Raw genomic sequence first — 26,820 nt, forward strand, 5'->3', positions numbered from 1 at the left:
TGGACAAGAGGAGGTAACCAAGACGATGCAAGTGGCGTCAAAAAGGAATTCAACTTGATCCCAAGTTATACGTGAGTGCCTTTAGACTGCTCTCTCTGTTCCGTGCGTGCTAAATCGCCCCCTTTTGCTCCCCATCGCCTCGTTCAGGCATGGGGAAGGTGGGGTGGATGGGTGTCCGCTCAAGTTCTATGCCAACGATCCTCGGTGGCAGCCATCGTCGCCTACACTATCTACGCCCTTGGTCGCCCGCACTTCATCCTCGCTTCGAGACGCGGTCCACGTACGCGTGGTAGATCTGGTCGAAGAACTGTGCGTCATCCAGCAGGCCGATCAGCGTCTGCTTCAGTTGCTCCTTGCTCACGGTGGACGCCGCCGCCGGCTTCTGCTGCTGCTGCGGTCGGTTCTGCGAGAACATGCCCATAATGGCCTCACCCGCAGCAATGCCGTCTGCCTTCGAGATAGGAACCATGCCGCTGGAGGTAGCAACCGGAGTGGGTTCCTGCTTGGCCGAGCCGTTGACACTACCACCACTGCTGCTGCTGTTGCTACCCTCGCCCTTCGGAGAGCGCTGCAAGATCGCTGTGGGGTTGTTGTTGTTGCCACCACGGCGCTTTGAATCGTCCCGCTTGTTGCGGGAACGTCCTCGGTTACGCGACTGCGCCGGAGGTCGCTCCTGCTGCTGTTCCTGCTGCTGAGCAGGCTGTGACGTCTGTTGCTGCTTGGGTTTCTGCGCTGGCGTCTGCTCCTTTGCGGGCGTGGCGTCCGCAATGGCGTTCTGTGGGGCCTTCAGCGACTGGATAAGCCTGCAACATTAAACGAACCGTCAGCGTCCCATTGCTCCTTCCAACCTTTTCACATATCCTACCGTTGGAGCAGCTGCAGAATCTTGGCACGATCCTCTTCAGGGAAGAACCAAAGCCCATAGATGGCGTAACCCGTCGAGTATCCCTATCAACAACCCAACAGTTAGTACAATGATTGCAACTCCTTCCTAAAACAACGTTCCTACCGTTTCGGGGCTACGCAGGATGAGGAAACTGTCCACATTGTCCACTTCCAGACGCTCGTCCAGTGGCAGTGTCATGTTGGTCGTGCTCAGGCGGTTGTTGACGAAGATCTGGAAGCGCGGCGACGACGATCTGCAGCAGAAAAAGGTCCATCTGACCGTTAGTCATGTCCTCCAGCGTCCTCTGAGTGTCCACCGACGTCCTCCCACGCACCTCTTGACCACGAAGAGGCAGCCCTCGACATCCTTCCGCTTCTGCAATATACGCAATATTTGATGTTCCAGCACCGTTAGGATCCGCAACTCAGCTTCCCCCCCTTCCAGCAACATACGCACCCAGCTCTGCGCATCCTGGTCAAACTCGTACATGACCACGTGGCTGGCTGTGTCCACGATCTCCATAACGTCAGCGTCCTGGCGCTTGAGAACCTGTAGGTTCATGGCGTTCGACTGCGCGCGGTCCACGTCAACGTGCAGCGCGTCGGTCGCCATCTCGAACGCTTTGTGACTGGCGTTGATGCGTCTTATGTACGCCACATCACTTATGTTGCTCCACATCAAGTGCAACTTGCACTCTCAGTCATGGCCGCCTTGGCGCACCTGTGGCGCGGCTTCGTGGCGCTCGTGCGCGCGTCGCCTGCGCGCAGCAGCCTACCGAGCGCCGTGTCCAGCTCTGGCAGTGGTGGATGGCGCGCATGGACGCGCTTCCTGACGTCCGGGCCACGCCGCGCGCGTCGCCAGTCGCACGCGGCGTTTGAGTTGCTCGAAAAGTTCCGTCAGGGCCCGGAGACGCAGAGCGAGTGGAACCTGTTCCTGTGGCGGGCCACGTTCCCGTTAGTGTCGCTGGTGTTGCTCACGCTGCTGTGCGTGGCGGGCCAGTTCGGCCACGCCGCGTACTCACTGGTCGTGACCCCAATCTGGTACTTGTGCAACTTAACGCTCGTTACGACGCCATTTCTGCTAGTGTTCCGGTTCTCGGGCCTGGAGGACGCAGATTCACAGACGCAGGCCATGATCTGGCGTGGCTTAGCCGCTGTTAGCGCCGCCATCAGTCTCGTGGAGTGGTACATGTCCATGCCGGCCAGCAGGTACTCATGGATCGTGGGCAACACCATGTTCGGCATTGTGGCGCTGGCCGCTGTGCCGCTCTTCTTCAGTATGCAGCGCAGGACGGCGCGGTCCCAGTATGAGGACCTGGTGATGGAGCAGGAGCAGGACGCCAGGATGCGCGCCATCTCCGAGGAACAGGACAGGACGACGCAGGTGGACGGACTGTCCCTTGGGCCGAGACAGCGATCAGGCGGACGAGGGGAGGATGGCCGACAGAGGAGTGAACAGGTGGACAGACAGCCAAGACAGGGGCAAGCGGCCACGAGGCTGCTGTACGGCTGCGGCTTCTGCGCGCTCGCGCTGTGGCTCATCATGTTCTCGTCGTACAGCTCGGCAAGAGGCACAGAGGCCTCGACGCGGTCGTGTTTTTTGTTGTATTTGCTCTCGCCGGTCCTGTGCATTGTGCTCTTTTGTGCGCGTAGTGCGCGTGTGCGGTTCAGCTTTGAGCACGCGGTGGCCTACAGCACGCTGGTGGTTCATGTGCCGCTGTTCCTTGGTCACTTGTGCGTGCGGCTGTTTGCGCTCGCGGAAGACCCCGCGGCGTCGTCGTCAACGACCAGTGAGTCGTGGCTGAAGCTGGCCATCTCGGTGCTGTATCTGCTGCTGATGCAAGGCTACTTCTTTGTGATCACGCACGTGGTGAACAGCATGTCGGAGCCGTTTGCGCACCCGTCGCTGTTGTATGTGGGGCAGCTCTATTACTACGTGTTCTGGTACATTCTGGTGGGGTCGGATACGCCCATCGACGCGCTGTACTGGGGTATGCTGCTGCTCAACAACATCCACATTGCTTTCCTGAACACTGGCATCTACACGGACTTCAAGCGCTCGTCTTCAGCCTGGCTGGCCATGCCGTTGCATGCCAACATCACCTCGTCGGTCGCATTTTGCTTACGCTCAACAACTTCCGCTATGGATGTATCAAGGTGTCTCCCGCACCGTAATTCACTGGGAAGTCAAGGGCTTCTGGGTCTGAATTGCGGGGTTGCTGGAGCAGCAGCGATGGAGACGGACGCCAACTTGCTCGAAGACGGAGACCACGATTGTGAGCTGGACAATGGCTACGGCTCGGATGGGTTTATTGTGACGCGAAATATTGACGGCAAAGATACTTCGATCGGCGAGGTGCCTTCCTGGCAAGAAACAGGTAGCCGAATCCGTGAGCGAGACCGTAGCACGAATGGCATGCGGAGAGATACTCAGGCATCAGCTCTGGATATTTCTTCGCCATCTCGAAAGACTGGTACGCGTAAAGCGTCATCCCTCCGTGACAAGTGCTCGCGCGTGCAGGTGAATTGCCGGAAATGTGGCGTCCAGACAAATGGATCTTCTCGGCCTAGCACTGGAAATGTGGCTCCTGTTTCTTCTTCTTCGAGGACGGCTACCAGCGATGCCTTGCGACCGCTCTACTTTCTCATGAAGCTTGCGGAGCAAGACAACATGGCGGATACAACCGCGCTCATCCTGGTGCCTTCTCTCCTAACGCTGCTTGCGGTGTTTGAGAAGCCAGGAAATGCTCTCGCTGTGCTGCAGGATCAGACGAACCTATGGTTGCGTTGTATCTGCATGTTTATCGGGCGACTGGGTGGCGCCTTCCTGGCGCGAGAGATTTTCACCTGCAAGTTGCGATCTCGATTACGCTCATCACCTGACGACCTGGGCGAGACCACGCAACCTGATGCCATTAGCGGTTCCATCGACGGTATGCCAGCGCGACTCTGGATACAGAGGCTAATGCTCCAGGATTTCCATGCACAATTTTGGTATCTGACAGCAGTGACCATGGTCGTCACGTTTGGTTGCTTCGCCCGCATCGATCTACCACTACGCTTTGCATTGCTATCGTGAACGCCGCAAAGTTTGAACGAAACATATCTACTGAGAGCAAGAGCAGCCATAGATTGTGTGCTGGCCTAATATGCAAGTAATACAGCCTACTGAGGTTGAGGTGGCGGCGTCCCCGGATCTGGTGCTGCCAAGGCGATGTTGGCGCGCTCTATAGCTTCAGCAAGCAGCTTTTCCTTGCGCACCCATCGGCGACGGCGCACACTACGTCCAACAAGCCTGTTGAGCTTCTTCTTGATACGACGGCGCTCCTGCAAGTCTGGGTCAAGGCCACTCGCGTGGGTCTGCAGATCTGGAGGTCCGCTTTCTGATGCGTCCTGCTGCAGTTTCTGCTGTGCGCGCAGGAAGTCTTTGAACCTGGTGGCGTACTGCCACTGATCGGAGCCACCGAAACCTGGGTCTACAACCCAGTGATCGAGATCGAAAACGCCGGCACCATCCGTCATGAGAGCGTTCGTGAACTTTGGCGGATCCGTGATGAGAAGGTGGCCAGGACGAAGTGACCCCCACCCAGTGAAGACTTGGAAGCGCTGAATCTCGTACACGGCCTGTTCCTCGATCGGCTGCGCAAGAATCTTCTCTTCAAACGTCTTGGGCTCATCGTGAGCTTCACGCCGCGTCGGGCTGTCGGGGTTGTTACGGGTAGTGGGGCTCCCATTAGGCGATAGCACCCTGCCGATGGCATTTGCAACCTGGCTTACAGGCAGCACCATCTCGCGTAACGGATTCAGGAACCGGTCCTCCAAGACTTGGGTCGAGAATGCAAAACCAGTGTACACCTTGTGATCCGCTTGAGATTGGCGCTGGTTTCGCGGCGCCTGCTGCTCCGGCAAGTCGAAACGCGGCTTTCCCTCGGTTAGATCAGCCTGGAAGCGCTCGTACTTGAGCTCTGGTGGCGTCCAGCGAGCTTTCTCCGGGTTCTGACTGCCACGTCTGTGGAATTCCTGGAGAATGTGGTAGTACTCGGGATGCATCTCCCGCTTGTAGGCCTTGTACAAGAAGTCGCGTCCGAGGCACAAGAGGAGAGACAGGAAGATTGCCAAGTAGAACTCGGGCAGCGAGAAAATGTGCGGGAACGCCGTGTCGGCCACGGAGGAGGGGAACGACGCTGCAATGACGTAGCCCGAGATATACCAGAAGATGATCGAGGCGATGAACGCAAATGCCGTGATCGCGTTCCACGTGACCATGTTGAGCGCGAGTTTGACCCAACCAACGCTGATCAGACAGCAGTACGCAATGGCACCGCAGAGATCACGCGAGAAACCATTCCCCATGGAATCCACGGGTCCACCGATGATGAGGGCCGGCACCAAACCACACACGATACATTCGTACAGTGCCTCGGCCACCCACTGCGCGAAAATACGAAAGCTGAACAACTCGCCCTGCGCGCCGACATGGTAAAGCCCCGGGAACTGCTCTGCGATGCGCGCGGGGACTTCTTGCTCCGTGATTGCCACAATTCCGATTGGCATCGAGGACCAGAAGACGTTGTAGCCGTTGATCCACATGTTGTTGAAGTACAGAGTGCCGGACGACCCACACTGGGGCAGGACAGCCAGCACGAACTCGGTACCGAACAGCAAAATGTTCTTGTACACTACATACAGCGCCAGCTTCGCCATGCGCCGGTAGTTCCAGTGGCCGTGGACAAGTAGCAAGCGCTTCAGGAAACGGAACTGAGCGATAGCGAAGTCACTTGCGTTCACCGCCTGCATCCCCTCGTGTCCCGAAATGCCGACGCCAATGTGCGCTTCTTGGATCATGGCAACGTCGTTTGCGCCGTCTCCAATGGCGAGCGAGCGGCAACCGTGCAGATTCGACTTGAAGAGGCGAACAACTTGCGCTTTCTGCTTGGGGGACACGCGGCAGCAAATGACGGAGACGCACTGCTGGGAGACCTCAAGGAACAGCTCCGAGAGCACGTTGTTGCTGAAAACCATCGTTAAACTTCGGCCGTCAATCACAATGGCTTGGGGCCGCGACTCCTCTTTTGCTCCTTTCGCCTGTCGCTCCGTACGCTTTCGAGCTTCAACACAGCGAGACAGCAGCATGTCGTAGAGATCCGAGGCTGACGGCAAAGTCTCGGCGTTAATCATGATGCGTTCCATGTCATTGTCGAGTAGCTGGCATGCAAAGCCGATATTCACGGCCGTCTCCTCCTTGTCGCCAGTGAGCACCCAGATTTTGATGCCTGCTCGCGCCAAGTCTCCCAGCGTGGACGTGACCTGGTCCTGCAGACGATCCTCGATAGCCGTAGCGCCTATAAGCTGCAATCCTTGCTCCAGCTGCTCCTCAAGCTCCTCGATACGATTAGGCTCACCGCGCCGTTGCATTGCCATTTGCTCCAAATCGCCTAATGCTGCATCGTACTCGCAAGACCACTCAGCGTACACTTCCGGGGATAGTTCCTTCTGCGCGATCACAAGTGTCCGTAGACCCTCGGTTGCATAGCGTTCGAGATGCATCAGTGTCGTGTCTACAATCGATGAATCTGACGACTGAGCTAACCGGGGGAAGATAACGGAGTCGGCACCTTTCGTGAGCAGCATGACACGCTTGTCAGGCGTTCGCACGACCACAGACATTCGCTTGCGCGTGCTAGTGAAGTCGACCATTTCCAGCAGCTCATAACTCACCTCTTCACGTCTTCCAGGGACTACGATGGCCACTTCACCGTTCCGACGAGCACGGAACGAATAGCCAAAGTAATTGGCGCCAGACACGAGTGCGAGCTCGTCTGGGGACGAAGCCGAGAAGCCTGTACCCGTGTCATTTTCTGCCAACGTCTCGCGCACAACCGAGTGGCAGACTGCCAGGTGCACGAAGAAGTCATGGATGCGTGCTGCCTGCTCCGGGTGCAGACGTACGTCGCTGTCTCGCTCCAAATCTCCGGCCGGGTCCAGGAAGTTTACATTGTTCGTCTTCTCAAGAATTGGAGTATTGTCCGCTAGCACATCACTGGCAGACAAATCCTTACCAAGGCGCCGCGTAGCCTCTCGGCCAATTTCTGTGGTGCCTCGTCCGTAAGACACGCCATGAATGCTCATCTTGCGGAAGTCCATCTCGTTAGCTGTGAGCGTGCCGGTCTTGTCGCTGAAAATGTGCGTCACTTGGCCAAGGTCATCGTTCAGATCCGAGTTACGCACCAATGCCGGTGTGTCGGTAACTTCGTCGTACATTCCGAGATCGCGATTCAAGAAAAACGTTTGGTACGTCTTGACAATGGCGATGGTCACATACAGCGTAATGGGAACGAACGAGGCGACCAGGATCCAGTAGTAGCCCAGATAAATCAACACACCCACAACGTCGTTGCGGAAAGGAGCTACGCCGCTTAGGTTCTCGAGGTGCAAGTACGTGGCGCCTTCGCGATTTTCCGCAACCCAGAATGCGCACAGCACAGCACCAAGAATGCACAAAGAACCGAGGATTGCCATGAGCAAGGCGTTGCCGCGGTTTACGATGGCAATGATCTTGCTGATCTTGGTGGGAGGAGTGTGTGACCCGGCCTGCATGATCTTGGTATCGCCGCCCGTATTCAGGACAAGTCCATAAACGAATGCTGTGTTTCGAATTACACAACCACGTAGCGCCACGTTCTTCAGGTCGATCGGGATTGCATGTCCACTGTGCGGTTCAAAGCGTCCGGAGAAGGTATTGACATCGTGGTTGGGCTTTTCGCAAATCACACGGCCAGGAAGCTGGGCGAGCGCGCGAGGGTCGCTGAGCTGCGAAAACGTACAGCTTAGTGCTTGTCGGACCTTGAGATTCGTCTCACCGTCAAGCGATTTCGTCTCTACAAAGCAAATACCCGTGGGGGCATTCGAGTCCGGCTCAGAAACCGCTAGCAAGAGCACATCCGCTGGAATCGCCTCGTAGTTCTCGATCTTGATGATGTTCCCCACCGCGACGTTCCGCCAGGTATCGTCACGAAAGCAATCGGGTTCGTCCAAATCGAAAATGTGCGAGACACGAGCATTCATTTTGCCGTCCGCTACATGCCGACCGCGGTCTTCGATAGCGGCGAAGATGGCATCAATCGACAAGACGAGCATCAGAACGATCCACTGGTATGGGATCGTCTGCGTTGACGAGATCTCGGGGATAATCTGGCCTGCACCGACCAGCAAGAAGTAGAAGTTGGCCACCTGCGAGAGCCGCCCGTAGAAAAACCGCGGGATGAAGTTGAGCTTGGTGTACTTGGCCGTTATCACCTTATTGTTGCAGAACTTTTGTTTTTCGTTCTCTCCGGCGTTGCTCACGTAGATGCAGCGCGCGCTGGTTTCTACAAGACCCAACGCTCCGTTGTTATCACCTCCAGCGCCGTCGCTAACTGCAGACAAAATGGACATCGTGGACGACCCGAGGCCTGCCGCGGCCTCCGCCAGCATCTTTGGCGCCCAGCCGCTCGATGCCGCCACCGGGGACTGATTCACCTGCAGTGTCCTGTACGAGGACTCGGCGTCGACCGACACATCGCTAACGCGTGCAGCACTCGAGCCGATGACCGACTCCAGGACGTTCATTTTCGCAGTATGAGGGTTGCCTCAGCGGGCGAGTTCGGTACGCTCCTGCCAATCCTAGAAGCCGTTGTCACTCCTGGCCGGAATGGCTTTGGTCGGGCGGTTGGCTCTTGGAGAATGAAACAGGGTCAGTGCACACTGCTCGAAATACACCCACGCACTAGTCACAGGGAATAACGACCGCCGCGGTTGTTTCCGACTGGGACGGTGACGGCAAGCCTAAATATACGAACGAGGGTAAACATGCCAAGAGCTTTTTCTTCTCAGGTAACGTGCGATTTGGTCGTGGTCCGGACACAGAAAAATGGTGGCCGGCAGCCTTAGAGCTTGGTCTGGATCTTGGCCTGCATGGCTGCGGCGTCCTCTTTGGTGATCATGCCCTGGCTCGCCGGCAGCTGGATGAGGCCGTCGCCGGTGAAGCGAGGGACCACGTGGATGTGGGCGTGGAACACGGTCTGGTCGGCCGCGAGGCCGTTGTTCTGCATGATGCCGATGCCGTCGGCGCCCGTGGCTTCCTGCACGGCCTTGGCCAGGCGTGGCAGCTCCTTGAACACGTTGGCCGCCACCTCCGGCGTCATGTCTGGGCCACAAAGTCACGCAGTTTAGTCTTTTCATCCTAGTATTTTTAGATGGACAATTGGTAAATAAATACCCATGACGGTGGCGAAACCCGGGGCCTTAGGCAGCAGCAGCGCGTGGCCCGGCACGGCGGGGAACGCGTCGAGGATGGCTAGCACATGCTCCGTCTCGAACAGCTTGAAGGACGGGATTTCGCCCTTGATGATCTTGAGGAAGACGTTCTCCGGGTCGTACGCGACGGGGGCCATGTCGGATACTTGGATTTTTGCAGAATGCTCGTTTGCTGTTTGTTTAGGCGCAGAAATTGCTGGTCACGTCAACGGCGATGACCGATCGGTCCGTCCACGGTTGGCGCTGATTTCGGCGAATGAAACGAGAAGTTCACATCTTAATGATAATGATTAGGCCAATTTAGGGCTTCGCCAAGGCTGGACATGTGTTGACGCTTGCTTACAGCACTGTAGCTGCCGCCGTGTTGCTTTTGGTGTAAAACTTGCAGCCGCATGCACACTTTTCGACGTCAACGACCCAACTTCGTGGGATCAATGTAGGCGTACCACAGTGACCACGCTGTACACTTCCGGACAGAATATTACGGCCACCGACATTTTTTGCTATAACTTTTTTTCTACTGGGAGTTGAGGCTTACTGTTTAGATATGTGCTGTAGGCACCCTAGTGAAGCATAGTTACGAGTAGAAGTTTGCGAAGTTCGAGCTGCGCGCTGCGAGGGGAGGCTCTCATACAACAAAAAAACATTTGTGGACCTGGACACAATATACGGCCAGCCAGACCCATACAAACATTAAGTCAAACGTCATGAAAAGATTGTGTAATTTGCTATTAGTGGCGTTGTGTTGCCTTGCTTGGAGATGACTTCGATGCAGCGTATTGGCATCGAGTCTATGAGCTTGCGCAAATAAGTAAGGTTCATTTCCTGGAGGCACGAGAGGAAATGGTGTTTTACACTAATGGGTACAATAATGATGTGGAACACATATCATGTGCGAGCCACCCACTGCGAGCTCCCAATTCAGCTTTCGACCAAGACAAGAAAGCCAAGCTAGTTTAAGACCCGCCTCTCCTCGTCCCTTTTTGGATGAGCGGATGGTCATGCACATATGCCCATTAATGAACTACGATGTTTTACACCGGACAAAACTTGTGGAAAGGCCAACAGCCTCCCACGCCGCATAAATAGCCGCTGTCAGTTCCGCAACGCTGTCGTACTGCTTGCCATTATGATAGACAATCTGAGCCATCATGGGCCACACGTTCTCCATTGGGTTCAAGTCCGGAGAGCAGGCAGACCAGTCGAGAACGCGGATACCTTCTTCCTCGAAGAATGCGGTCGTGAACTTGGAGCGGTGGATAGACGCGTTGTCTTGCTGGTAGATGTAGCCCACGCCATGATGGAGGTGCGCGAACGGGATTATGTACTCCGACACTGTGTACACGTAGTGCTCGGACGCTTGTCGCTTTTGGAGAACTGCGAGCTTCGACTTTCCGTCTGCACTAAAGCTCCCCCAAATCATTACAGACCCCCCACCGTTCTGCCGTCGCACAGTCTGTCTGGTAGGCCGCCGTATGTCACGCTAGTAATGGCGAAAGCCATCTGGCCCATCGAGATTGAATTTCTTCTCGTCAGAGAAGACGATTGTGGGCCACATGTCAGGCTGTACAATCATCCGCTTGGGCCCAATCCAAACGATTGCTTGTGCTGGAAGGGTGTTGTCCATCTTGGCGTAATCCAGCCAGTCAACGCCAGCCAGAAGACGGCGGATCGTTCGAGCCGTGCACGAGTACGAAAGCTCCTCCTTCAGACGCGTAGAGCTGTAGTCCCCGGTGGAAGCCTTGCGCACGATGCGGCGTGTCTGCCGTTTGGTTAGCGACGGCTTCCGGCCTGCTGTACGACGCCGCGTCGAGTCTGTCTTCAGAGCTCTCTGCACGCAGTCCCTTGAGCGCTTCGTCTTCTCGGCAATAGCTCGGATGCTGAAGCCGCCCTCGCTCAATCCTTGGATCCGTCCGCGCTACGCCTTGGTCAGCGATGGTCCTCTGCCCATCCGGTTGGGGAATGACAGTGAGAGCACAAGGTGGTCGAGCAGGGAGCGTCAGCAGCTTGCCAGTGGACTGGTGGTTCTGAGAGCATTTACTATATGACACAATCTTTTCATGACGTTTGACTTAATGTTTGTATGGGTCTGGCTGGCCGTATATTGTGTCCAGGTCCACAAATGTTTTTTTTGTATGGGAGCCTCCCCTCGCAGCGCGCAGCTCGAACTTCGCAAACTTCTACTCGTAACTATGCTTCACTAGGGTGCCTACAGCACATATCTAAACAGCAAGCCTCAACTCCCAGTAGAAAAAAAGTTATAGCAAAAAATGTCGGTTCCCGTAATATTCTGTCCGGGAGTGTAGGACGATGTTACTGCAACAGAATTTAGACGGTCATTATTTGACACTTGACGGTACTATAAAGGACGGGTGTCGCGGCAGTCAAATCCTGAAATCGAAGCCAAAATCCAGCCTTAAAAATCGTGTAGGACCTCATTGAACAGCCTTCCGAGGGGTGGTCTATATTCGAGAGTTTTCGCTGCGGCTCCCATAGCTATTCCCACAACAAGCCAAACACAAAAAGGACACTTCTGTGGGAAACCTGCTCGACCACCCACAGAAAACGGAAATGTGTGGGGGCCTTCCCATTCCCAGAGTTGCTACCTACGATTCGACCTCACACCAGCAATGTGTGCTGCTTTGGAGCCTCTCACTGAGCCACCCCACTCGATAGCCCCACCGCGCCGTAATAACTACAGTGAAGAAGACGATGTCGCTTTGCTGAGCCAAGTGCTGCTTGACCACCCCTTTGACAAGTCACGAGGCAAGGTCATGCAGCACTGGGATAGTCTTGCAGCAATACTGGTAGTCTCGCCAGGAGTTACACGTAGCAAGCTCAGTGGCAAGAATGCCCAGTCGCGCATGAACCAGCTCGTTCAAACTCACCGCGAGACCGTGAAGAAGGTGGCGCTACTCTCTGGCGTGTCCGAGGAGATAACAGAGAGAGACCATTTGCTAGATGAGCTAGTAGAGCTTCTAGATGATGCAACGCTGGTGAAGGAATGCAAGAAGAAGGAAGAGCAGAAGAAGTGTGAGCGAGATGAGGAAGCGTCGCTCGTGGCTAGCCGAGTAGCCATGGAACGACTGGAGCAGACCTCGGCTGCAGTTGAGGATGTCTCCCCTCCAAAAAGTATGCTCGCCTCGCCCACCTAACTTCGGCCATGATGGAGATGAAGGAGCGCGACATAGCAGCTCGGAAAGAAGAACGAGCGGAAGAACGCCTGGGTCGCGCTCGTGAGCGAGCTGAAGATCGAGCAGAGCTAGCACGTCTCCGCGCTGAGGAGAACGAACGCATAGCGAAGTTGCTGGACGTGTTCACGCAGCGCATGATGGACGCGATGCGCAGCAAGTAGGGAGATAGCGGCTGCGTTTATTGCATGATTAGCTAAGTCAACGCTAAATGAACTTGCAACGTGGGCGGTGATAATGAGAAGAACGAGCTAATTTGATTTCCCTCGTAGTAACAGCAGTGGCAGTTAGTCATGACCATTGAAATCATGACGTACTTCCCCACAGGACTTAGTCTGGTCATGTTGGACTTCTTGAAGTTGATGAACGCCGAAAGTGTCTTCAATCTACCGAATGACCACTCCACGCTCTCACGAACAGAGCTCATTGCACTGTTGAATTCCTTTTCCCTGGGTGATGCACTTGCACCACGAAAACCTGATACAATGTACCGGGATATACCGTAAGCAGGATCACCGTAGACAGCGTACTCTCTTCGTGCTACTCGAAGTAGTCCAGCAGCTTGTGACACGAAGTGTTCCTGGTTTTTCTGTGACGCACCGCCGTCGCGACTCTGGTCTAAAATTTCGAGCATGGATACTATTGGATGAAATGGAGAATGTGACTCGGCTGTACCCGTGCGACACGGGCGACGTAAAAAAGTGCGACTGACTTATGGAAAGATCTTACGCCTAACCACAGATGGACCCAACTGGCTGGAAGTCCGTATCCTGGATGTGTACAAATCCACGATTGTAAACCCGCATTATGTCCAGCCCCCGGACTTTCCCTTACGATGAGTGCCTAAACCCAGGCGGAAAGCGCAGCTGAGAACGTATCTCAGATTGTACCTCATCTTGCTGTGGTTCAGAGCGACTACTAAATATACTGAACAAAGATCATCCACTACCAACACCCAAGTCGTGCGCTGGAAGCCCCAAGAGTCTGGATGTCAATTACATCCTGAATCCAAAATCCTGACTCCAGAATACCAGAATCATGACGGTTGACCACTGACTATTTGAATTCGAAGACAGTGGTACACCATCAAGTGAAACGCAATTGAACTACCGCCAAAGAACCCAGCAGAACTGTCGAGTCGACACTTTTGAAGCTACGAAGACAATGTACCCAGACCATACTGATGCGAAGACAATTTGACCCAAGCCATGGTGAAATCAAGATAAATCACCCAGAGCCGAGATCAAGAAAGAATTGATAGTTTAAGGCTTACAGCCAACCACAGAGTTTGCTTTACCCCGTACTGCGCAAGTGAATTCGGCCAAGCCTGCCGATGGAAATCCGGAGGACCCAAGACTACGACCGCGATACAGCAAGGGGCGCTGCGACCATTAAGGACGGGTCGTCTGTGGCATCTCCACCTCATAACATCAAGTCCAGTTAGGTGGTGACCAGAGGCGCTCCGGCACCCTATCTATTTCATATTCTAGTTGGGTCACTAGCGTGCTGGTGTTTGCCCATTTCATATTCCCTTGGTATTCGAGGTGACTGATTAGCAGTTGTCCCCCGAATTGATTGTTTAACTGCTGTGTGTATCGACTGACTATAGTATTTGATAGTTTCTCTCTTAATTGAGAGTGGTGCGCGTTTTATACGAGTGTTCAGACTGACTAGGTGTCTGAATTGTAAGACTCGAGTGAGCCTAGCGAGTGGCCACCGTCCAAGGGTCGATAAGAATAAGTGACGGCTATTTATATTGTATATAACTCTGTATTTGTTGGCTATTGGTATTTGGGGTGCATCTTGGGTAAAGGTGCATCCTGGATTTCCGATACTCTGGGTGTAAAATCCAGACTACGCTCTGCCTTTCTGTCGTTGAGAGTGCATCCTATAGTGGACGTACGCTCGGCACAGTTTCAAGGCCACAAGCTCGATGAAGTGCCGTTTCGTCAAAGACAAACAAGCCGACAGGGATTCCGCAAGGTACCCACGCCACCAAGAACCCAAGGTTTCGCTTCGCGGTGAGATCTTGGATATTTGTTGACTCCTACAAGTTTTCCCCCTTCAATCTTGGAGGGGGAATTCCTGGAGCGCGCTATACGACCCCCCCCTGGGCGGTAAAGGTTTCATCGACCTCGCCACGCTTGCTTTCGTGCAGTGGGGTGACATCATGGCGCCGTCCTTCGATAGAACCCTAAAAATGAAGCGCCAGACCGTCTGGTGTTGTTACGCACTGGTAGTTCAGACAGTGAACACGCTTGTGACCCGAATACACTTGGCGGTGCATATTTTCGGCGCGTCCAGAGCGTGAGGATGGCCGACAGAGTGCGTTCTTTGTTCCATCAATAAAGCAAAAAAACGTTGGTCATGGGCGAGCCTTTGCGGTTGATAGCATCAGCGTAGACAGCAATACGTCTTTGAAGTACATGTTTGTGAAAGTAAATTGTTTCTTCATATCTATCAAACCGCACATCAACTAATAGAGCGTTAGAATAATGTGCCATCTTCCCAAAGCATACAGCAATGTAACCTTACCCATGTGCAGTAATATACGGCTGAGCGCGCCCTCTGATCGTAAGAAAGTCTTGCGCATGTCCGCTAATCCGCTAGTTGCTTGGGATAGCTGAGGCGGTGTAGTAGAATGCAGAAAGCTTCCGTCTTGTGCACACGGTTGTGGTGCTTCGTTATCACCCACTCGGGCAGCTTGAACAGCGAGGCCAGCAGCAATATGCCCGCCACGTCGAAGCGAAAGTCGAACTCGGCGTCCACATCCGTCGTAGCAGTGAGACAGAAGCGGATATTGGGAACGACTGGGCGCTCGACGGGCGAGCAATAGAGCGCTACATCTGCAAGAACCATGGCTTCTCTGCATCCAGCATCATCGAGCAGGGAGCACAGCAGGACAACCTCGTCCCGCCGTCATCTTCGCTTGTTCAGGAGTGAATGAAAGCAACGCACTCATCTTGAGCCTTCAATAAAGCATAATATGCTGTTTGATAAGCTGATCCACTCTGGGACTGGGAAACGCGAAACGAAGTTTTGATCTCCTGTAGTCACACCTCTGAGAATGTCTGGGAATGGGAATGGACAAGCTTGCAAAAACTCTCTATTACAGACTCACCCCCTCCCCAACAGTTTCTTCCTTAGCCCTAACCAGCGATGAAGCAAGTTCGTTGGATTGCCAAAATATTGTAAAATTCTGTGAAATACCTAAATATCGACAAAACATTGGTTCTTAATTCTTTAAATTTATTTTCTTTAATTATATTTTAAGTAGCAGCGTACCCCCACGTTGTAAACGGTACCGTATTACTCATGTCCTAAGATACCTTCAAAATTCAGAGTTTGCGGTAGGGCTATAGTGGTTGTCTCATAACAGGGGAGCAAAGCAAATAAATAGCAGTTAATCGCTACGATTTACGTTAAAACATAGTATTTAGAATACAGTTTTGACCAATACTTCAGTACAAAACAACGGGCACGACGGGAATTGAACCGATCTGTAATTCACTCGACTAAGTACGAAACATGACAAAACCATGCCACTCGTGGCTTCAGCGTCTGAGTCAAAGGACGCGCTTCTTGTCTGACGTCACTTTGTGATTCGCCCCCAAGTCGACCATGAACCGCGCACTGGAGAGCGTCTTCTCGGACTTTTCCCGCCACTCCACGGCGCGCACGTACTATTCCTACCCGGAGGTGCGTCGGCGCCCATTGCAGCGTGACATTCCCGTTCTCTAACTTTAATTTTCGTGTGGGCAGGGCTCTCGCAAGTCGAATTTCGTGTTCCGCGTGGCCTACGAAGGCCTGGAGCCTATCGCGGACGGCCGCGTGATCCTCTTCTTCGCCCCTGCATCTACGCCCGAGCCGCGCTTCGAGGCGTTCGATCTGGAGGCCCCACGGCCGCTTTTCGCCAAGGACGTCGTACGTTGATGACTTGGATGATACGCACGATGAATTAGTAGTGATTTTTTGTGGTTGTCGGATATTTGTAGAGAAATGTGCAGCCGGGAGACGTGATTGAGTTTGAGAGCACTGAGTTCTCGACACCCGAGGCGTTGGCCTTCGTGCCGCAGAACTTGGACGTGTTCTCCAATGAACTGTTCGTACAAGCGTTAATTCATCACGGTACGTGGCGGTGTGTGTAAAATGGTGATTTCATAGTGTTTTGACTGTTGATGGGTTGGCAGATGTGAACGACCCGGACGCGAACTCGCGTGTGGGCAACACGTACAGTAAACCGGTGGAAGTGCGTTTCGACGGAGACGACGCAGACAATGTCGTCAAGATTGTGGTGGACCAGGTAAGTCGTTTGTATTAGTTTTGCTTACTGATCTTCTTGGTTGCTTAACGTTGGTTCTTGCTGTGGCAGGTTGTTGGGGAAACGATGGATCTGACCCCGACGGAGTGGGTGGAGCATATCTCTATGAAGAGTGAGCTCTTGAGCCAGTACCACAAGCAGGATGTCTTTATGATGGCGTCTATTGTGCTGCCACGGGATTACGAGGCCCTGAAGGAATCCCGTCATTTCCCCACGGTATACTACATTGAAGGGTTCACCGGGACGGAGTCGTACGCGAAACGTGCCAAGGGATTCCTTTCTTCGGAAATGGGCCAGGAGTGGCAAGCTGGACGCTGGCCGACGCCTATGCTTCGAGTGACGCTTGGGTCGCGCTTCCGATACGGTCATACCTCGTTTGCGGATACGGATGCCAATGGGCCATGGGGAACAGCATTGGTGACGGAATTTATTCCGTTTCTCGAAAGCCAATACTCGGCTGTGCCTTCCTCTGGCGGTCGGTTCCTGCACGGCCACTCGTCTGGTGCTTGGGCGACACTGTGGCTGCAGCTCCAATTCCCAGACTTCTTTGGCGGCACTTGGAGCTCTGCGCCTGACCCTGTCGACTTCTCACGGTTCCAGGTGGTGAACATCTACGAGGCTGATAACGCGTATTGGGATGCAAATGGTCACCCGTACCCGACAAGCCGAAGCAATGGACTGGTGACGTGCAGCAACCGTGACGAGAACCTGGTGGAGCGCGTGTACGGTCGTGACAATGGCGGACAATGGGATGCCTTCGTACGTTTGCAGCATTTTATCTTGATTGTGACTTTGGACTGGTACTCACACTGTTGACTGTAGTTTGCGCTGTTTAGTCCGCGTGGGCCAGACGGCATGCCTGTTCCCCTCTTTGACAAGATATCGGGTGAAATCAACCGCGACGTTGCAAAATACTGGGAACGCTATGATATCTGCAAATTTCTTGAGAAGAGGCCTGACTTGCTGACGACCAAACTGCGTGGAAAAGTTCACGTGATTTGTGGGTTTGAGGACACGTACTACCTCGACTATGCTTGTCGATCGTTGCGGAAGCTGGTGGGGGACGGCAAGAGTGCTGGTCAGAACGGTACCGCAGTTCCGAACTACGTGGCCATGGTACCCGGAGACCATAGCAGTATCCGTTCGCGAGCCCATTATCTCCAACTGTACTCGGAAATTGCAGCCGTGTACAAGCAGAACGCAAAGGTTTAGAGCATTGACGTCAGTACGAAGACATGTCAAGCGCATGCATGGGCTATAAGCCGGGAAATGTTCATCCTAAATCAATACTTTACTCCATACAAATGCCAAGTCATTTTTTCAGTTACTCCACGGTTGGTCTCCACAGTCCAAAAGTAATTGGCAAAATGACCGACGAACGGGACGTGCCTCTGGAGGAGCGTCTGCGCCAGAAGACGCAGGGCTTCGCGACGCACAAGGAGGCGCCGGCGCCGTCGGCCAGCGGTCCGGCCCGACGGGCCAACAAGAACCAGCCTCTGGAGCTGTCGTCCAAGCGCGCTGTGGGTCGGTTCCGCCAAGTCGTGGACGTCAAGAAGAAGCGGTCGCTAGACCCGCGCTTCGAGGCGCAGAGCGGCCGCTTGAACGAGGACCTTTTCGCCAAGAGCTACGCGTTCGTGGACGAGTACAAGCAGCGCGAGCTGCAGGAGCTCAAGTCGCAGTTCCAGAAGACCAAGGGCGGGGACAAGAAGGACGAGCTCAAGCACGAGATCGCACTGCGCCAGCAGGAGATGACGGAGAAGAAGAAGCAGGACAAGATCCGCAGCGCGCTCACCAAGCGGAAACGCGAGGAGCGCGAGGCCGTGGCCACCGGCAAAGGAGCCTTCTACCTCAAACGCAAGGACAAGAAGAAGCTCGAGCTGCACGCCAAGTTCCAGGACCTGCAGGACACGGGCCGCCTGTCCAAGTTCATGGCCAAGAAGCGCAAGAAAAACGCCAGCAAGGACCACAGGTGGCTGCCCACGCAGCGGAAATGAAAGTCTGCGGCCGGCGGTTGGGTGGGTGGGTAGTGTTCTGCCTGCTGACTTCCTCGTTCACCCTTGTATTTTGCTTGCAGTACTAATAAACAGCTTCTGCTTTGTGTGTTGTTTGGCTTGGACTTTGTGCAGCGTTGGGACCCAGCTATATGCTATATCCGGCTGCAAGCTAAGCCCTTTGAAAACTATTTGAGGTGTACCAGCTCGAGCTAACTTGGTTTGGAGTGACGAGCGTGGTGGGATCGACATTTTATGCTTTTGAGAGACACGGAGTGGTGTTGCTTGCCGTTTTCGAGGCTTGTCGTACAAATTGGCAAACTTTGTCGCTGCTAGGATGTCAACGACGTTCCTGCATCGGCAAAGCGCGAAGGAACTGCTTCCAAGGCTGCCTAATGAGTCGACGGACGCGGGAGAAACGAAGCCAGTGATGGCGAGGTCGGGCAGTGTTTCATTGATGGACCGCCGGTTATCACGCGGAGTGTCTGGGCGGCGAAAGTCTCGACAAAACAGTGGTGGGAATCGACGAGGCTCGAGCCTTTCGATGAAGTCGGTGCCCGAGCTGGTGGTGGAGGACAAGCCGTCGTCGCCCACAGTTTTGCGTCTCAGGGCTCTAGCGCATGCGGTGCGAGCAAGACATTCGCTGGGCATCCAACGACCTGCACAAAGGAAATACTTGCTGCAGGCAAGTGAGGCCGGTACGTTCGAGACGGACGTTGGCGTGGATCTACTCATGGCTGGAATCCAAACAAAACTCAAGGAAGACGCTGCGACCAGCTCCTTGACCAAGAGCAAATTTCCCAACAGCAATCGTAATGATTCCAGTTTCGACCTGGGGAGTGGGAAGAGCAAGGTGCGCTTCACGAAGGAGGAGAGTTCAAGTGCAGACTCTGCTAGTGCTGGTCGTAACACCCCCGCTTCCTCGCCAGTGGGAAAGCCGCCGTTGCGCTCATCGATGAAAAGTGCCACAATGAAGCGTGCGAGCCTAACGAAGACCCCCCTCCAGCGTGTAAACACAATTCGAGGCGACCTCACTGCCTTGCTCACTCCTTACGAGGCCAAGCCTCGGGATACCGAAGTGGCATTGGATGCCACGCAGAACCTCAGCGCACGACTGACCTGCGCTCACTCTCTCTACAAACTCTCGTGCCAGATCGGCAGCGAGCTGGCTATCATCAGAGGAGGGGCCATTGCGCAGATTGCCGACTTCAGCGACGTGGAGGATACGAAATTGTTGCGCTACTCAGCTGCAGTCCTGGCCAATGTCACGACGGATGTAGCGGTTTTGGAGGACTTTGCGTCGAAGGACGGGGTGTCAGCTCTGCTTGAACTAAGCTGGACGCCGCTTCTGGACGTCAAAGTGGCCTGCTCGACAGCGCTCTGTCGACTGTCGCAAAGTCGAGCGCGTGCGGCGGTGCTCGTTCGAAGCCGCGCAATTACCGAGTTGATGTCCATGCTCACGGTCCCGCACGTTCTTCTGCAACAACTAGTGGTGAGCTGCATCGTGAACTTGGCTTTCTATGGACACGTGTTTCCAGACCGTGTATTTCTTGGCGATCCCCACGCTGTGCAAAGCCCACTTGGACTCATGAATGTCATCAGCCAGTTGTCCACTGCGCCTGCCACCTCGCACTTCGCGATCGAGGCGCTGTTCAACCTGTCGCTGTATCGCTCAAGTTGTCTGGGTGCTCTCCGCGGTGGTGGGGCGGAGATCCTGTACACCGTAGTCAGTCAACTGTGCAAGCTCGTGGATGGGAACGGCGGTGGCTCCAGCTCGCGCTTTTTCCTCAATCTTGGAGGGCATGCGCCTTCGTGGACTGCGGATATGGGCATTTGCATGAAGCTGCTTCGCTTGGCGGCGGATACGCTATCCAACTTCTCGGCGTTTGTCGAGTATCACAGCATGATGGGATCTCACGGCATGAAAGCGCTGAGTTTAATGCTGTCGGGGGCTTTGCGGGATGTGGGGACTCACAACGCGAGTGTCACTGCCGAGGAGAGGTTCCGTTGCACCAGCGTCTCGTGCTCACGAGCGCTAACCAATTTCTCCAGCAACGTCGAGCTGCGACGCCAGAATTTCCCGCAGGACCTGATCCACTTGGCCACGAAGCTCGCTCTGATCGACCACCTCGGCTATGCGGGTAACCCCAGAGACGCTCGAACGTTGATGCGCAACGCAGTTCGCGCATTGAGCAACTTGAGTTTCGAGGCTTCCTGTCGATCGTCCTTCATGGAGATACCTCAAATACTCATGATGCTCCACGCCGTCACCGTCCTGCCTGCAATATCAAACGATGAAACGGAGGTCGATTGCCAACAAGCAGCAGAACAACAAGAAGAAGATCAAGATATGCAAGACGCCGGTCGAATGCCGTCCATGAGTGAAGCCAGCGAGCAGTCCGTGCACGATCTAACGAGGGGTCTTGTTGGGGCTATCGAGCTTGGACGGTTGGCCGCTCCGCCTCCGATATGGTACCTGCGGTCGTCTCGAAGTTTGTACGCGTCGTCATTCCCTTGGACGACGGAAATGTCGGAAGATGCGAAAGAGGACGCACTCGTAGCTCTGCTCAATCTTGCGCAGCAGGCGACCTACGCGAACGATCTGCTGCGGACGTTGGACGGGAAACTCTTGGCCGCAGCAGCTGAAGACGTGGGTCATTCTCGCCGACTTCGGTATATCTACGCCTCGGTGCTATCCAACCTGCTGTTCGACAGCTGCCTACAGCAGCTCGTGTACGGCGACCAAGTGGTGCGTGCTCTAGTGAGCGGCTTTAACTTTTTCGCGACGACGTCTGTGAACGACTACCACGGCAAAGGTGATCCTGGTACGTCGTCCTTGACAGTCGGGGGTTTGCCTGCTTGTACAAACAGCGAAGAAGCGGAATTCCAAGCGTTGAACCTGGCGTTCGACGATGACCAAGAGCGCTTCTTAGCGTCGATTTACCTTATCGCGAGCGAGCTCATGGACATGACCAACGTCGAACTGGTGGTGGCGCTTGTGCTCCCCTGCATGCGAACCTACATGAACCTGGCCACGACCATCCCGTCCAATGCCGCACTCTCCCATCCACAGCGTTTGCAGCTGCAACGACAGCTACCGATCACATGCTACGCCTCGGCGTCTCTGTTCGCGCTCACACGAGCTGCCACTCAGCGCCGTGACAGCCAGAAGCACGTTACCTACTCTGAAGAAGCAGAAGCCATGCTCATCGCAATGTGCGGGCTACCGTCCGGACCTGGGGGAAGTGGAGCTGCTGCGTCGTCCTCGTCAAAGAGCGGAGTGACGCAGGCATTTTGCGCCGCCACGCTCTATCACCTGTGCGCGTCTACCTCGGCGAACCAGGGTGTCATCCAGGGTCTCATCAACTGCTGCAACGCGAACGAGGAGTCTCAGTCGTTGCTCGCTTGCTCGGCCGCGTTCGCCATTATCTCGTTCACGACCGAAGGTTGCCAGCAGCTGGTGCAGTGCGCCAACTTGGCGCGTGCGCTCAACCGCCTCGGCCGCACAAGCCAAGTCGAGTGCCAGCAGTACGCAGCGATTGCCGCGTGCAACGTGTCCGCCGCCGCCTGTGTCTGGTCTTCTGCGGAGCTCAAGGACTTCATTGTCGTAGCGCTACTGCGCGCCAACTCGATCCAGGCCAAGCAAATTCATGCCAAGACGCTGTCCAATTTGCTGTCACACGGAGCTACGCGGTCGAAAGTGGTCGAGGACGGCGTCCTCTACGCGCTCATGAAGCTGTCCCAGGTCATGATGTCGGGCACAAGCGCTGCCAACGGAGCCGAAGAGCGTCGACTCTCGATCGAAAGCGCCTCCATGTCCTCGCTACCGATCAGCTCGTTTCCGTCCTCATCGGCCGACGAGGTCTTCAGCATTGGGCTGAGGGCTCTCTTCAACTTATCTTGCGATCGTCAGTACCATCACAAACTCTTGTCAAATGGAGTCATGGCGTACCTGTCTGCTGCGGTGGAGTGCAAACAACCTGGAGGCTCTGCTACCACGAGCAGTTCTATCGGAAGACCGTCACAGGCAGACCCAGCGATGACGACGCTCCTGTTTAGAGCAGGTCAACAGCGACAGCAACCAGTACAGCTGCAATGCCCTGCCAACCACTTGAGCGCTGAGAGTCGCCGCTTTGCACTCGCCATTATTTGCAACCTGGCCAGCTACGAGGAAAACCACAAGGAGCTCATGCGCGCGCAGGTAATGGACATCATTCGCAACTACGTGGATGCAGATACCGAGTCTCGAGCGTCTGCCGCCATGTCGTTGAGGAACTTGAGCTGCCGTCAGCCCTGGGTCGAAATGCTCTGCGAACGCAAGACGCTGCAGCTCTTGATCGTCTGCACCGAGTGCGAGCACCCAGTAGTCCGCCAATTTGCGGTCGAAGCGCTCGCGAATTGCTCGCTTGTGACCGATTCGCTGCATCTCTTTGGTGAAATGCGCGTGCCCAAAGCAGTTCTCACACTGCTGGAAGCCACCGCCAACGCGCTGCCTTCTACGTCGCCAGTGTCTGTGTCGTGGGAGCTGTCCAATGACCACGAAAGCCAGGCATTTGTGCGCGCGGACCCAGAACCGACAGTCACGAGCACGTACATGGCAGCTCTCAAGTGCCTGCACAACATCGCGCACGACGACGCGCTAGCCTTGGCTTTGATGGAGGAGAACCTGCTTCTTCGCCTGCTGCCCCTGCTGGAATATCGCGCGTTGGGTGCCGATGCAAGTGCATGCGAGTTGGCTGCATGTCTAACGCACACGCTGGCTGGCAAGCCACGATGTGCCGAGGCTCTGCTACGCCAACGAGCAGTGAGTCTTTGCGCTCTTCTGCATCGACGGCATGCGAGCAGCAGCATCATCGCACGCGAATGCGTTCGCATTCTCATGCTATTGTCCACGTACCAGCCAATTCAGCTGCAGCTGTGCGAAACGCAGGCGGTGCACGTGGTTGTAAGTATCTGCGGCGGTGGGAGCCCTATGGTCTCCGCTAGGAACCTGCGCCTCCGAGAATGCGGAGCGGCCACGATCCGCAATCTCACACTGAGCGTCACTGAGCACCTCTCGCTCTTTTACGACAAGCACGACGACGGCGATGGCTCTCTTCAAGACGTTGGAAGCTCCAGCACCGAGAGACCACTCGACTCGCTGCACGACCTTCAGCTCGACGACGACAACGACGATGGCAGTGCGTACGATGCGGAGTCGCCCGTGAGTTTGATGCTGGAACGCCACATGCTGCACGGCATCAAGTACTTCCAGGACGAGATCGTGTCGGGTCAAGCCAGTGACCGCATTCTGCTGGAAGCGAGCGCCGCGATCGCAAACCTGAGCACGGTCAAAGTCTTCCGTGTGGCGATGGTGCGTCTAGGCGTGATCCAGACGCTGCTGCAGCTCATGACGCAGCCAAACCCGAAAGCTCAGCGGATGTCGCTGTCTTCCCCAGCGCTAACTGCAGCCTCGACGTCACCAGTGAGACTGCGACCTACTTACCGCAACACATTGCTGGGTCGCGTTTGTGCTGCTACTTTGCATCGACTAGTTGTGGAGGAAGGCGCCACAGTCGACAGCCGCGGTCAGCTGGTCCCCAGTCTGCTCTCGGTGCTGCGTCAAACGGACGAGGAGCTGCAGCAAGTTCGCTACGAGTGCGAGAAAATCTCGATATTTGCTGCCAGTACGATCGATGACGCCCCTGTTGGTGTCACGCCCCCGTCGTCGCACGGAGCTCGGCGATTTACTCACGTGCAGACGTACACGTCGTTGCTGTCTCGTTCTGCGGAAGTCTCGCAGCATCCAGCGAACAACTCACTCACCAACGCTGCACCATTGAGTGAGGAGGTGGAAACAGTGTCTCCCGACGGACGAAGGGTGTTTGGTAGCTGCAGTGCAGTGCTGCCTCAATCGATTGCTGCAGCCGTGACGCAGTGTGTGCGGCAGACGTACCGAGAGCAAAAGTGGATGGTGTACGTGCTCAAGACGATTTTGTCCTCGCAGTCCATGATCCCTCAGCTCGAGAAGAAGCAGATGCGCGTCTTGGGGGCGCCCAAGCTCTGCTTCCAGGACCTGATGCCCAGCACTGTGGCAACCCCTGCAGCGAACGGGTGCAGCAGCAGCCGAAGCACCAACTCGGGACCGCACGACATCAGCGCCGAGGCATCACATGGTGGAGGGTATTTGCTGCCGGTGAGCATGGAGAAGCTCGTCATCCGCCGCGTGAATGGCGTCGAGGAGATTGTGCCAATGTCCGCGACTGCAGCTTCCTCCCCACGCCCGAAAAGCGCTAGCCCCGTCACTTCTCGCCCCATTGTCTCGGGCATTGGAGGCGCCACTGCCACTGCCACTGCTCGTAGCAGCAGCGCCAGCCTCAACCGCAGTCCAACTGCAGAGCGGGACAGCTCGGCCATTGATCCACAAGGCCACGTGCGCAAATTCAACCGCCAGATGAGGCTTCTAAGGCGCAACGACCGGCGTGACATCAGCAGCCTGCCTCCTGTCTAGCAGAACGTATCAATCGCTCATCCACAGGAATCGGAGAAAACTTCTTGATGGATGGTATCGGACAATGTTGTTCGTAACTTTGGCTCGAGGAAAGCGTTGGTACGACGGGGGGTTCGGTGAACATCTACGTGAGCAAGTCTGTGTGGGACTTGACGACGGCGGTCAAGGCGGAGAACTCGGACGACTCGAAGAATCTGCAGCTCTTCCTGGCGAGAAAGGACGCCGCATGGCTGACGGAAAGCCAAGTATTGAACGGTGTGAGAGACTCTAGTGGCATGACGCAGCTGGGAGTTACGCAAGCGAAAAGCTCGCCGTCATGGGTTATCGGAGGAAGGCGTGCGGGTCGCGGTCTCGGATCAAGAGGTTGCAGCTGGAAATGGTTCCGTTCACGTGTTAGTGCAGCATGTTGCTGCAGATGAGAGCACGCCACCGTTGAAGCGGGTCAAGCTGGTGCAGAAAGAGGTGATCTATCAAGGACCAGTCTTCCTCGAGTCCCAATGGAATCGATTGCGGCATTTCAAAAGCTGGAAAAGGCGTTTTCGTCGCGTGAACAAGTCGCTCAACCGCGTTTCCTCTACGGGCCTCGCCTGTTTGGCAAGACGATCATTGCCTATCGCCTCTGGAATTTGGTCCCATCCGTCTTGGTCAGTTTTCGCAACGGGAAGGCTTTTGGCTTGCGCTCAGCAAAACTATTGGTGAAGAAACAAGATCGTTTCAAGAGTTCGAGAGCATGTTGTGCGTCGGGGAAAACGTCTGTGGCTGGTGATTGACGAAATGGATGCCATGCTGACGAACGAAGCGTTGGCCAGTAACTTCTTGCGCTGTCTACGCGAATGGCAAACTAGTGACTATTTCCTGGGACTTCTGGGAATTGGGAGTCATGATCTGGTTATTGTGCACGAGCGGCTCAAACGAGATGGTAATACGAGTCCGTTTACTCTGGGCGAGGTAGTTCAAGTGACGATCGTCAAATGCGTACTTTTTTCAAGCTGATTGAGGGACTACATCCATTTCGAAAGTCGACACACGAGCGCATCATGGGGTATTCTGCCGTAGCCCCAGGCGTCTTTGGGTCAACTATCCGGTACTCGATTGGTTTTGACAAGTGCGGCCAAGAACGGCACGAATGGAAGTATTGAGTTAAAACTTCTAGAACTACCTCAACAACTACAATTGGACCTACACAGTGATACGGAAGGACTTGGAAAAACTGAACGAATCGGATTGGAATCTGCTCAGCTTGTTGCTCATAAATGAAGTCAGTGAGGCGCCTGCGCTGAATTCGACACCAACCGTGCGAAATTGTTGCGATTGGGGGTTGTTATTGCTGGTGCCAGTGATATGACGTTGAAATTTACGTCGGAAATGATGCGGCGGTTGTGCTTTGAAGCTATGCCCGTACGTGGAATCCCGCAAAATGCGTGTCGGCTTTCCTCATAACCCGAGGACAAAGCTTTCCGGTGGGCGGAAACTGATCGGCCTCCGACATCTTTTGTTTTTGTGGCGTGATGAGGACTCTTAGCCTTTCAAGCGCGCAAACGAACTCTTATGAAGGAGCGTGATGTAGGTATCTCTGCGTAAACACCGGCACATGATGAGCAGCCTGTTCGCAATTTGCCCTTAAGTACCCATTGCTGAATTCGTCAA

The 26,820-nt window shown here is 54.9% G+C and overlaps 8 protein-coding genes across 8 annotated transcripts; 5 read left to right on the forward strand and 3 right to left on the reverse strand.

Moving 5' to 3' along the window:
- Window positions 1–253: 253 nt before the first annotated feature.
- On the reverse strand, window positions 254–1,498 carry KRP23_7781 (mRNA-decapping enzyme 1B; the record flags this gene model as incomplete). Its single annotated transcript, XM_067893139.1, has 5 exons — window positions 254–803; window positions 866–948; window positions 1,010–1,139; window positions 1,221–1,261; window positions 1,343–1,498. The coding sequence occupies 5 exons, from the start codon at window positions 1,496–1,498 to the stop codon at window positions 254–256; spliced, it is 960 nt and encodes a 319-aa protein (XP_067744951.1).
- Window positions 1,499–1,588: 90 nt separating this feature from the next.
- KRP23_7782 (uncharacterized protein) lies at window positions 1,589–3,964 on the forward strand (the record flags this gene model as incomplete). Its single annotated transcript, XM_067893140.1, has 1 exon — window positions 1,589–3,964. One exon carries the CDS (start codon window positions 1,589–1,591, stop codon window positions 3,962–3,964), a length of 2,376 nt encoding a protein of 791 aa, XP_067744952.1.
- An 86-nt stretch (window positions 3,965–4,050) lies between these two features.
- Window positions 4,051–8,493, reverse strand: KRP23_7783 (putative phospholipid-transporting ATPase DRS2; the record flags this gene model as incomplete). Its single annotated transcript, XM_067893141.1, has 1 exon — window positions 4,051–8,493. The coding sequence occupies one exon, from the start codon at window positions 8,491–8,493 to the stop codon at window positions 4,051–4,053; it is 4,443 nt and encodes a 1,480-aa protein (XP_067744953.1).
- A 317-nt stretch (window positions 8,494–8,810) lies between these two features.
- Window positions 8,811–9,317, reverse strand: KRP23_7784 (Adenylylsulfatase HINT3; the record flags this gene model as incomplete). The annotated part of the gene is made up of 2 exons (XM_067893142.1): window positions 8,811–9,070; window positions 9,143–9,317. 2 exons carry the CDS (start codon window positions 9,315–9,317, stop codon window positions 8,811–8,813), a joined length of 435 nt encoding a protein of 144 aa, XP_067744954.1.
- A 2,493-nt stretch (window positions 9,318–11,810) lies between these two features.
- On the forward strand, window positions 11,811–12,335 carry KRP23_7785 (uncharacterized protein; the record flags this gene model as incomplete). The annotated part of the gene is made up of 1 exon (XM_067893144.1): window positions 11,811–12,335. The coding sequence occupies one exon, from the start codon at window positions 11,811–11,813 to the stop codon at window positions 12,333–12,335; it is 525 nt and encodes a 174-aa protein (XP_067744955.1).
- Window positions 12,336–15,992: 3,657 nt separating this feature from the next.
- Window positions 15,993–17,904, forward strand: KRP23_7786 (uncharacterized protein; the record flags this gene model as incomplete). Its single annotated transcript, XM_067893145.1, has 6 exons — window positions 15,993–16,070; window positions 16,134–16,295; window positions 16,367–16,499; window positions 16,562–16,674; window positions 16,744–17,451; window positions 17,515–17,904. 6 exons carry the CDS (start codon window positions 15,993–15,995, stop codon window positions 17,902–17,904), a joined length of 1,584 nt encoding a protein of 527 aa, XP_067744956.1.
- Window positions 17,905–18,059: 155 nt separating this feature from the next.
- Window positions 18,060–18,686, forward strand: KRP23_7787 (Ribosomal RNA processing protein 36-like protein; the record flags this gene model as incomplete). The annotated part of the gene is made up of 1 exon (XM_067893146.1): window positions 18,060–18,686. One exon carries the CDS (start codon window positions 18,060–18,062, stop codon window positions 18,684–18,686), a length of 627 nt encoding a protein of 208 aa, XP_067744957.1.
- A 541-nt stretch (window positions 18,687–19,227) lies between these two features.
- Window positions 19,228–25,173, forward strand: KRP23_7788 (uncharacterized protein; the record flags this gene model as incomplete). The annotated part of the gene is made up of 1 exon (XM_067893147.1): window positions 19,228–25,173. The coding sequence occupies one exon, from the start codon at window positions 19,228–19,230 to the stop codon at window positions 25,171–25,173; it is 5,946 nt and encodes a 1,981-aa protein (XP_067744958.1).
- Between the last annotated feature and the right edge of the window lie 1,647 nt (window positions 25,174–26,820).

The sequence above is a fragment of the Phytophthora ramorum genome (genome assembly GCF_020800215.1).
Source record: "Phytophthora ramorum isolate Pr-102 chromosome Unknown Phyram_PR-102_s0006, whole genome shotgun sequence".
In the NCBI taxonomy this organism is placed as follows: Eukaryota; Oomycota; class Peronosporomycetes; order Peronosporales; family Peronosporaceae; genus Phytophthora; species Phytophthora ramorum.